Raw genomic sequence first — 11,024 nt, forward strand, 5'->3', positions numbered from 1 at the left:
CTGGCAAGTGTAAGGGCCTGAGTTCAATCCCTGGTTCTGCCAAAAAAAACCAAAACAAAACTAATTTGAAGACAATAATATGCAGTATATCAACCGTTGTTGAATTCCTATTATTGTTTACTAAAATTCTGTATTGTTTCTAATGTTTTTTGTTTTTTACTATTTTTATTCTCTCTAAAAAGTAAAAAAATAAAAAGAAAAAAAGAAGGGAGGAAGGAAAAATAAAGGGAAGAAACAAAGTGGGGGGAGAAAATGGCTTAGGTATTAGCTCAATGATAGAGCACTTGCCTAGCATTTGAAGTTATTGGTTCAATCCCCAATATAAGGGGGATTTTAACAATATTGGAATTGTAGATAAGCAGTGGGTTATTTCTTTAGTGTATGTCATGCAATATGTAGGACATACTTAACTGCTTTCTGCAAGTTTGATTCACCGGTGGTACAAAGAGATCTAATCACTAATATTATTAGTAGTATTAGTATTGGTGTGGGGATCAAACTCAGGACTGTGCACTTGCCAGGCAGGCGTTTATGCCACTGAGCTAGCTCCCTGGCCCTATTACCTTTTTTTTTTTTCTTGTGGTACCAGGGATTGAACTCAGGACCCTGTGCTTGCCAGGCAAGCACTTATGCTACTAAGCTATCTCCTCGGCGGCCCTATTATTCTTTGAGACAAGGTCTCATGTTATGGTTCAGATCAACCTTGAACTCACTATGTAGTCCAAGCTACCTGTGAACTCTCAGCCATTTTCCTGCCTCAGCTGCCTAAGGGCTGAAATTACAGTCATGAGCCACCATACTTGACTGATTTAATCACTTTATTGATTTTTTTACTAATAAAACTAGTAAAAAGTCTATAAATGGATTCTGCCAAGACAGGAACAACAGAAGAATAATAAAAGAAAACTTTGCCACTGCACTTACTAATAATCTAGCCTTGCAATAACAGTGACTTTGCCAGGCCTGGTGGTGCTTGCCTGGAATCCCAATACTCATGAGGCTGACATAGAATCACTGCAGGTTTGAGGCCAGCTTGAACTATGATCATGACATTTTGTCATAGCATCTTACATTAACAAAAGGGCATATAGGGGCTGGAGAGATGGCTCAGTGGTCTAGAGCACCTACTTGAAACTAGCTTGGCAAAGCACAGGGACCACGGTTCGATCCCCGGCACCACATGCCAGCCGGCCCCGCCCCCTGGTGGGCTGAGCTGGCCACACACACAATAAATAAATGTAATAAATAAAAATAAATTTAAAAAAAAAAGGGCATATACACATTAGCTATGTAACATCAGACCACCAAATTCAAATTAACGCTTTCTGGAAGCGAGACAAATGCATCACAGCTCATTGTGAATATGTTAATGATAAGAAGTAATCATTTCGCTGAAAGTCCAGTTTAACAGAGTATCCCTTTTCATTTTCTATTCCTAAGCACTCCTCATGTCTCTGTTCCTGGCTCTAGGGCCCAGCTTCCTCCCTTCATATTCTGTTCCCTATGTTCTTAACAAGAGAGGTGAGGGTGGGTGCCTTCCAGAGCAGTGACTGAGCTGGGTGCCTGCATGCAGCACGAGTGCACAGCTTTTCCCTTTAAGCTAAAGACAAGAGGGAAAGACCTTTCATTCAAATGTCAAAGGGCTAGAAGAACATCAGGCCAAAGGGAGCCTCCTAAATTTCTGCTGTGCCTGGGGTCCAGAGCTGATACCCCTGAAATCCCTGAAGCTTACTTCCTTTTTCAAGTTCTCTATTCACATCCCACAGAGGCACGTGGACATCTTAGAACCAGAGAGTCTTTGTTTCTGAGCCTGTATTGTTTCCTTGTGTAAAACATCCTTTGCTAAACTTCATTCACTGGCTTTTCTTCCCTTCCCTCTTTTGTGCCAGTCTGGGTCAAGGGTCCTTTTGGGTTTCTAAGGCATCCTGAGCTAACCTCTTCATAACCCTTTCCACTTGTGGTTAACTTTACCTGTTACTTGTGTGTGTGTTTTATGAAAATGTAAGCTTTCTAAAAACAATGACCTACTCCTTCCTCAGGGTCACTATTGCTTAGGTATGTGCAATTACTCAATAAACACGTGGTGGACAAATGCTGGGAGTGGTGGTACATACCTGTAATCCCAGCCATTCAGGAGACTGCCGTAGGAGGATCAAAGGTTTGAGGTTAGCCCAAGCAACTTTACAAGATTCTGTCTGAATAAAAAAAGGTAGGGGGTTGGGGATGTAGCTTAGTGGTAAAGTACCCTCAAGTTCAAGACCCAGTACCAAAGGAGGTGGGCTGAATAAACAGCAAGGTTCTGACTGGAGCCTTCACTCCCTTTTAACTCTTCATCTGTGCTCCTTAGGGAGGAGCCTGTGACCCCCCTCCCCACACACCCAGACATCACCACACTTCAAGACTGGAAAGGTTTTTTAGTACTTTTCGTTATCAGTAGAGAAAGGCTGTTGGATTTGTGCTAACCTTGGCCCTGCCCAACTGCCCTTCCTTATGCTAGGGTAGTAAGGCCAAAGGGAGGTGGGCAGGAGTCTGTTCCATGCCTTTCAGATCCAGGCTGTGCTCAGAGCCTGGGCAGTTAGTTCAGGCTGCCTCTGCCATACTCCCTTCTGCACACAACTTCTGAGCCTTCGACAGCCACCCTCACTGGCACCAAAATGCACGGTCTCTAGCCACTTGTTGCCTGCAGTGTTAGCCTTGGAAAATAATAACTGCACTGATTACCCATCCCCCTGGCAGGGCCCTCAATCTAAGAGCTCAAACCCAGACCCAGAAGAATAGTATGTTCTGCAAGAGAGTAAGTGGGCCTGGCCCTCGATGTGGTGTGTAGGAAAGGATACTTGAGGGTGCCTTGGCTACTGTGTGCAGGACAAAGGAGAGAGACACGCATGCCACATAGACACCCATCAGCTCTGCAAGGTGGGTGTAGTCCCATCTGCCATGAGGCCTCTTATGAACAGGAACAGGTCAAGCTAATGGTGGCGAACCATTTAGAGCAAACAGCCCACTGTGGCACACGTGTTGGAGGTCTACCACTACTGGGTTAAGCTTGAAGAGAGGGGGTCTCCATGAACTCATCCCCAAACACCTGCTCAGGTAATACGAGCAGGTGTCTCTGGGACAGAGAGTCGGTTGTGTACCAGTAGGATGCCTTATGAGCTGGGGTTTTAGCCCCAAAGCACCTTGAATGCTTGTCTGCAGATTTCTCTCCTTGGCATTCATTGTCATCTCTGTCCATGGTGCAAGGGAAGCCTCCAGGATTCAGGGAAAGCTTAGGAGAGGCTACTCTTGTGCCTATTTTTTTTGTCCTCTGATGAATAGTTTGGCCTGGTAACCTTTATAGGCTCCGCAGCTGCCACCATGCCAGATGGCTGATTGGTAAGGACCCTTGGACTCATGGCTCTTGCCTTTTAGGCTGGTTTGGGACCTACATATTGGGATAAGTGAGTGCTGAGGTCAGGCCTTAACCCTGAACTTCTGGTGTCCCAGTGAAACTAGCACCCCAAGCCATGGCCCTCAGGGGACTTGGTGGCTAACTTCATGCTGGGAAGCAAGGATATTCACAATTCTGGCCTACCCCATGGGGTTTCTCTGCAGGTACCTGAAGGAGTTCCGCACAGAACAGTGCCCACTGTTTGTGCAACACAAATGCACACAGCATCGGCCCTATACCTGCTTCCACTGGCACTTTGTGAACCAGCGTCGCCGCCGGTCCATCCGCCGTCGGGACGGCACCTTCAACTACAGTCCTGACGTCTACTGCACCAAGTACGACGAGGCTACAGGCCTTTGCCCAGAGGGAGACGAGTGAGTGCCCATCCTGCCCTCAGGAGTCCTAGTTTCCTGGGTCAGGCAGGCTCCTAAAAGCTAGCCAGAGGATGCTTTGGGGAGAACTGGTTGCAGCCCAACCCCCCTTCCTATTGGCTCAAACCTCACCAGCTTGAATATGCAACCTTATGTGTGTGGGGAGTCCATTTCCCTTTCCCTACTTTAAAGAAACCCAAAACAGACCTTAGTTCTGTCTACGAAGAGACCAGATATAGACCAAGGTGTCTCCCTGGTGCTTCTTTCATCCTCCCTGAAAGGAGGTGAACAGCCGGTGAGAAAGCAAAGCTTCGTCGGTATTTACCAGCCTTCTCCATCATTCACATTACCACCTGAGCTCTGCCTCTGGTCAGACCAGCAGTGGCTTTAGATTCTCATAGGAACATGTACCCTTCTTTGAACTGCCCATGCAAGGGATCCAGGTCTGATGCTCCTTAAGAGATTCTGATATCTGATGACCAAAAATGGAGCTGAGGGGGTAGTGCTAACTCTGAGAATGTAATTATTATGTATCTCAATCATACACTAATAAACAAACACTAACACAGCTGTCTGTGGAAAAATTATCTTCCACAGAACTGGTCCCTGGTGCCAGTAAAAGTTGGGGACCCCTGGTTTAAAGAGACAGCCTCCCCAGATCCCTTATTTGCTAATTCTATTTTTCTGCAAATCTCTGTAGAGAAAATATACAACACTAGTAGCAAATCTGGCAGCATCTCTGAAAAGAGATGTTTATTGGCCCTGCTTGTCATTTGTTTCAACCTTATAGAGATGGGAGGCACTATGGAGGTGTAGCATGCCAAAACATCCCTGTACCAGGTCCTTCTCCTCACAGAGAACAGAGGATTATTCATCGCTGTGACTTGTTGAAGAACTCAGCACATGAGGAGCTATGTTGAAGTTTGATGGGTGTTGCTTGCTTTTTGAGGACTCCCAATCTGGGCAGAATTGTCCCATTCAGATGCAACCCTGTAGGTAGTACAGGAACACCAGGCCCCAGGAGGCCACAGCATGCCAGGGCAGAGTTATGGTGCCAAGAGGGCTCATCACTGTTTTCCTTGATCAGTGTATCCTCAGTGACAGCCCACGATGATGGTGACAGCCCATCAACAATTGGTGAAGGGGGCTGGTGAGATGGCTCAGTGGTCTAAAGCACCTACTTAGAACAAGCTAAGCTCAAGCAAAGCACAGAGACCTTGGTTCAATCCCCCAGCACCACATGCTGGCCCACCCGCCCCCTGGTGGGCTGAGCTGGCCACACACTAAATAAATAAATAAATAAATAAATAAATGTTAAAAAAAAAAAAACAATTGGTGAAGGCTGACTGGGTATGATGGCGCATGCCTGTAGTCCCAGCACCTGGGAGGCTGAGGCAGGAGGATCATTGCAAATTTGAGACTAATCTGGGCTACAAAGTGAGCTCAAGGCCAGTAAGCAACTGCATAGTGAGACTCTTTCTTTTTTATTTTATTTTATTTTATTTTATTTTATTTTATTGTATTGTATTTTTTGCAGAACTGGGGATTGAACTCAGGCCCTTGCGCCTGCCAGGGAAGCACTTATTCCACTGAGCTATCTCCCTGGCCCCAAGACTCTTTCTTAAAAAGATGAAAAAAAAAAGTGGTAAAGGGCAGGGTTGAGGGAGAGATTCCAGACTGCACGGGCAAAGTTGAGTGACCTCCACTGCCATGTTGCAGGTGTCCATTTCTGCACAGGACCACAGGGGACACTGAGCGCAGGTACCACCTTCGTTACTATAAAACTGGAATCTGCATCCACGAGACTGACTCAAAAGGCAACTGTACCAAAAACGGCCTGCACTGCGCTTTTGCTCACGGACCCCATGACCTGCGCTCCCCTGTCTACGACATCAGGTGGGCTGGGCACTGGGCTAGGGCAGGGGCCTGGAGGCTGCTGCTGATAGCTGCAGTGAAAGAGAGCCCTGTTTCTGCTCTCATGCCTGCTTCCCACCCTCTGTCCTATCCTCTCCTTCCAGGGAGCTCCAGGCCATGGAAGCCTTACAGAATGGCCAGCCCACAGTAGAGAGCAGCATAGAGGGCCAGTCAGCTGGGGCTGCGAGCCACGCCATGATAGAGAAAATCCTCAGTGAGGAGCCTCGGTGGCAAGGTACTGGTAGCCAAAAAAGTGGCCATGCCTCCTCCAGTCAGATGTCTTCCCTCTCCCCTCTCCTGCCCATAGTTTCCCTATGGAATTGGCTCACAACCACCTACTACTTTCTTCGACTGAAGGCACCATCCGGCAGGCACCCACACACTCATCTCACTTTATTATCATTCAAAAGGCACTTGTAGAAGAGATTTCCCAGATAAACTGTGTTCCCAAGATCCCTCCAGGCCTTCCCAGGTGTATAACTTGTGCATTTATCTGAGCACATGCATATGTTTTCCACTCTCCTGGCACCCTTTCAGCCTTGAGAACTGTAACTCCTGTAAGGGGCAGCATCTTGCCCTGGGCTGTCAGCTGTGGCTTTGGCCTCCCTAGCATGCCCATGGCTTGTGAGGAGATGGCCCTATTCATGGCTTTCATGGGAACCTCAACTCAAGAACCCCTTCCCAGTGGCTTCTCCTTACCTTCTGTTCACGCTACTCCTGCTGTTCTTGGCGTGCTCCACCTCCACTCCCTGACCCCTGCCCTCTGGCCCCCTGTGCAGAAACCGCTTATGTGCTGGGGAACTATAAGACGGAGCCGTGCAAGAAGCCCCCGCGGCTGTGCCGCCAGGGCTATGCCTGTCCCTACTACCACAACAGCAAGGACCGGCGGCGGAGCCCCCGGAAGCACAAATACAGGTCCTTTGGCACTAGGAGGCCAGTCATGGGAGGGAGGAATGGCAGGGAAGGGATTATGGCCAAGGCTGCTCCCACCATGGCTGTCAGGGAGGCGGGGAGGCCAGCCCTGGGGATTATGGGGTAAAAGTGCCAGGGGAGGGACTAGTAAGGATGGCTGAATGGTGGGAACATGGTCCAGCTCTTGCATGAATGAGGACCCTGACCCAACAGACTCAGAGGCCCATTCAGTTCTGATCCTGTAGGTTATGTGCTAGAGTAGGGTCAGGCTGTGTTGTGGGAAGTACAGAAGTGTAGTTGTGGCTGTGCTTAACTCTCTGTGTGCTGATTTGGGCTCATTGCTTGGCTAAGGGGAGCAAAACAGTGTCTTTCATGGTGATGCAGCCAGGCTGGCCCAGAAAACAGTCCAGCTCTGGCCCTAGTGAGGTCCTCACTCTGCAGCTAGTTTTTTGTATTGTGGTCCATTCCCCTGTGAGGCAGGGAAACCAGAGAAGGACCCCGATCAAGGATCTAGGTAATACCCTGTAGGTCCTGATGTTACCCTCTCTTGCCTTCAACTGACCATCCCCTCCCCTCTTTGGGCCAGGTCATCTCCGTGTCCAAACGTCAAACATGGGGATGAGTGGGGAGACCCTGGCAAGTGTGAGAATGGAGATGCCTGCCAATATTGCCATACCCGCACGGAGCAGCAGTTCCATCCAGAGGTGGGCCCTTAAGAGTGGAGGTTGCGTTCCTTAGAGGGGATGTGAGATTGTTTAACCTGTCCTCTGGGAAACCAGAGAGGCAAGGAAGGTATGCGTAGATTTTGGTACTGTCTTGGAAGAGGGATTTGTGGGGAGTGCCTGGAGGTACCCTTTACAGCTTTTCTTGTTCTGAACCCACTTTGCCTCATAGCCCTCTGCTTCTACTTAGTTTCCTAAGCCACCTGTGAGAGAGGACATGGGCTAAGCACAACAGTCTGGCCATCCTGGACTTCACTGCTACTCATGGTGCTTAAAATCTAGAGTACCAAGAACTATTTGTTTTGCTTTTTGTTTTTGTTTTTGGGTTTTTTTTTTTGTTGTTGTTTTGTTTTTTTTTTGGTGACACAAGGGGTCAAGCCCAGGGCCTCCAGATATGCTAGGTAGGCACTGTGGCACTGAGTTACATTCCTACCACAGTACCAGAATTTTATTTTATTTATTTATTTTTATGGAACTGGGGATTGAACTTACTGAGCCATCTCCCCAGGTCCAGTACCAGAATTTTAAAAATAAAGCTCCTTTCAGGTATGCTGTCCTAGGACAGAGACTTTGTCTTTTATAGCAGGTAGAGGGCATATACTGCCTCTGTCCCTGGTTCCATGGAAGCCAGAACCCCGGGAAGAGACAGACAGAGATAGTCTTATGTGGATATAGACAGTAGAGTAAGACGTTCAATCCAGTACAGTTTCCCACCCTGACATTCCTTGGTAAAGTGTGAGTTGGGGCCAGCTGTGTGCTGCTTAGCTGACTGAACACCCAGAAGGCACACTGGAGGTAGAGTCCCCAAGACTGAGTGGAGTAGACTGGAGAGGGCCAGTTAGATCTGTGATCCCCAAATGGAGGGCATTGGAGGGGGAGACAGTGGTAGAGGAATTCCTCAGGAGTTAGAGTAAGAAATAGTTTGAGCAGTTGGTAGTGGGCTGGGGTGTAACTCAGTAGTGGAGCGCTTGCCAGCCATGAATGTAGTCCTGGGTTTGATTCCAGTGCTGGAAAAATAAGAAAGATTGGAGGTTGGTCGACAGAGACTTAGAGGAGTACAGTGGGAGGTACGGCTCAGGGAAAAAGGCTTGGCTTACCCTTGGTAATGGGAGAGGCACCTGTCATGCAGCTGAGCCTGACTGTCTCTGCTCTGCTCTGCCCCTTCCAGATCTACAAGTCCACCAAGTGCAACGACATGCAACAGTCAGGCAGCTGTCCCCGAGGACCTTTCTGCGCCTTTGCCCACGTAGAACGTAAGCTGTTCCTATTGGCCTGGGGCAGTGCCCATCTCTCCCCTAACCTCTGCTGGAAATGGCCCCGGCAGCACACCACACATGGGAGTCTTTGTCTGATAGCAGTGGGCTTTGTCCAGCTGGAAGCTTCATTCTCTTAGCCTCTTCTGAAACTGGTAGATTTAGCTATAGCTATTAGGACTTGATGCCCTGATGTTTCCAAGTTCATGAGACAGAAAATGCAGGAACTCTTTTTTGGTTAGGGACTCACAGTCTCACAGTCCCAGGCAAGGAGAGAGACTGTGCGATCCACAGCCAACATGGCAAATCCCACCAGCCACCCCATGTGACTAGTAGCAGACATCACTAATGCAATACAAAGCTCATCCCTACTACACTCTGGGCAGTCCTCTAGAAGAGAGCTTTTCAATGTAAATGAAATACCAAGGGCTAACCGACTTCCTTCATCAGCACATGCTCTCTCTAGTTGCTCAAGCTGGACTCCTGCTTATTTTCCTTTGTCAGGGCCTGCCTGGCATTTGTCAGCTCTCCAAGCTATAGCCTCTTATCATTTTCTCTTACTTTTTGATTAAGACTTTTTCATAGATAGATAGATAGACAGACAGACAGACAGACAGACAGACAGAACACAGTCCCTATATATCATGTTATTTATTTTTATATAGTTAGTACAGGGTCTCACTACAAAGATTGGACTCTTAGTGATCCTCCTATTTATAGCCTCCTGAGCACTGGGATTATAGGCAGGAGCCACCACGCCCAGTCTCAATTCACATCTCAGTGTGCCGGGGGTGGGGGTAGCACTCATTTTATTTTTTTATTTTAATTTGTCTTTTTGATTTTTTCCCCCCCTGTGGAACCAGGGATTGAACTCAGGCCCTAACGCTTGCCAGGCAAGCAGTTATTCTACGGAGCCATCTCCCCAGCCCTTTTTGTCTTTTTGAGATGGGTCATGTTATGCACTTCAGGCTGGCCTTGAGCTAACTTGGTAGCACAGGCTGGTGTGGAACTCACAACAGACCTCCTGCCTCAGCCTCCTGTGTGCTGGGATTACAGGCATGCACTAGCGCTCCTGGCTACCTATGTATCTTTTTTTTTTTTTTTGGTACTGGGGATTGAACTCAGGACCTTGCACATGCCAGGCAAGTGCTTATTCTACTGAGCTATCTCCCAAGCCCTCCTATATATCATTTTAAAGTTTCTTGTAATATTAAAAAAAAAAAAAATCAACTAGGCATGGTGGCACATGCCTATAATCCCAGCACTTGGGAGGCTGAGGCAGGAAGATCTCTGTTAGTTTGAAGCCAGTCTGGGCTACATAGTGAGTTTAAGGACAGCCTGAATTGCATAGCAAGACCCTGTCTTAAAAACAAACAAAAAACAAACCTGCCAGACATGAATGATCCTGTCACATACACACACACAAAAAGCAAACCAATACAATTAACCTGTTTCATATATATACATACATATATGTATATATATGTATGTATATGTATATATGTATATGTATTTATATATTTATGTATATTTCCCCCCCAAGATATTTTACCTGTTTGTTTGAGACACAGTCTTGCTGTGTAGTCAGGCTGGCCTTGAACATAATATAATAGCTTAGGCTGGCCTCTAACTCATGGTGATCCTCCTGCCTTATCTTCCCAGTTGCTGGGATTGTAGGTGTGCATCACTACACCCAGTGAAGATATTTTCCTTTTTTTTATACTAGGTCTCAGATCTGATAGATATTTTAACACTCACAGCCCATTTCTGTTCAGACCAGCCCACTTCAAGTGTTCAGTAGCCATAGGTATAGCACAGATCTCCGTGCGCAGTGTCATACTCCAGACCCATTACTGAAGTCTTACAGTGTCATACTCCAGACCCATTACTGAAGTCTTACAGAGAGACTAGGTGGACATCTGTCCCCACAATAGACCACTACTCTGGCTGCCTTAACTTGTTTTCAGGCTTAGCCTTGCCTCTGAGATGAGAGTGAAGAATAAATCAAGGGCCGTTGGAACAAGAAGTATATTCAGGATGCAGAGGTCGTTCCCTGTAGTAGGCCATGTGACCACCTGATTATGGCAGCAGAGTGGGCTGTGGAGTTGTACAAAGCCAGGTTCAAGTCTCATCTCTTTCCTACCTCTGTCACTTGGATTTTTTTTGGACATTTTTATGTACTTCAGGTCATCTTAAACTCACGTGGCCCTCTTACCTCACCTGAGTGCTGGCATTACAAGTGAATGCCACCATGCCCAACTAACCTTGGTAGATATAACTGACATTTTTAGAAGTTGTTTTTTTTTTGGTTTTTTTTTTTTTTTTTTTGGCTAGCTCAGGATGCCTTCAGGGCAGGTCTTATATGGCTTGAACATCTGGGGATCGAACCACAGCAACCTGAGACTTACTGCTGACTGATTTT

The 11,024-nt window shown here is 47.2% G+C and overlaps 1 protein-coding gene across 3 annotated transcripts in view; it reads left to right on the forward strand.

The window, feature by feature from the left end:
* The window catches only part of Unk (unkempt family zinc finger), a 52,000-nt gene that overhangs the window by 26,361 nt on the left and 14,615 nt on the right, over nucleotides 1–11,024 (forward strand). For all 3 annotated transcript variants that reach the window (XM_023713903.1, XM_012514506.2, XM_004630111.3), the window contains exons 2-7: nucleotides 3,595–3,804; nucleotides 5,521–5,697; nucleotides 5,820–5,950; nucleotides 6,495–6,630; nucleotides 7,214–7,331; nucleotides 8,518–8,602. In XM_023713903.1, the coding sequence (XP_023569671.1) occupies nucleotides 3,595–3,804; nucleotides 5,521–5,697; nucleotides 5,820–5,950; nucleotides 6,495–6,630; nucleotides 7,214–7,331; nucleotides 8,518–8,602 (857 nt within the window). The remainder of the gene's footprint in view (nucleotides 1–3,594; nucleotides 3,805–5,520; nucleotides 5,698–5,819; nucleotides 5,951–6,494; nucleotides 6,631–7,213; nucleotides 7,332–8,517; nucleotides 8,603–11,024) is intronic.

Source organism: Octodon degus, unplaced genomic scaffold (assembly GCF_000260255.1).
Source record: "Octodon degus isolate 3935 unplaced genomic scaffold, OctDeg1.0 scaffold00033, whole genome shotgun sequence".
Lineage (NCBI taxonomy): Eukaryota > Metazoa > Chordata > Mammalia > Rodentia > Octodontidae > Octodon > Octodon degus.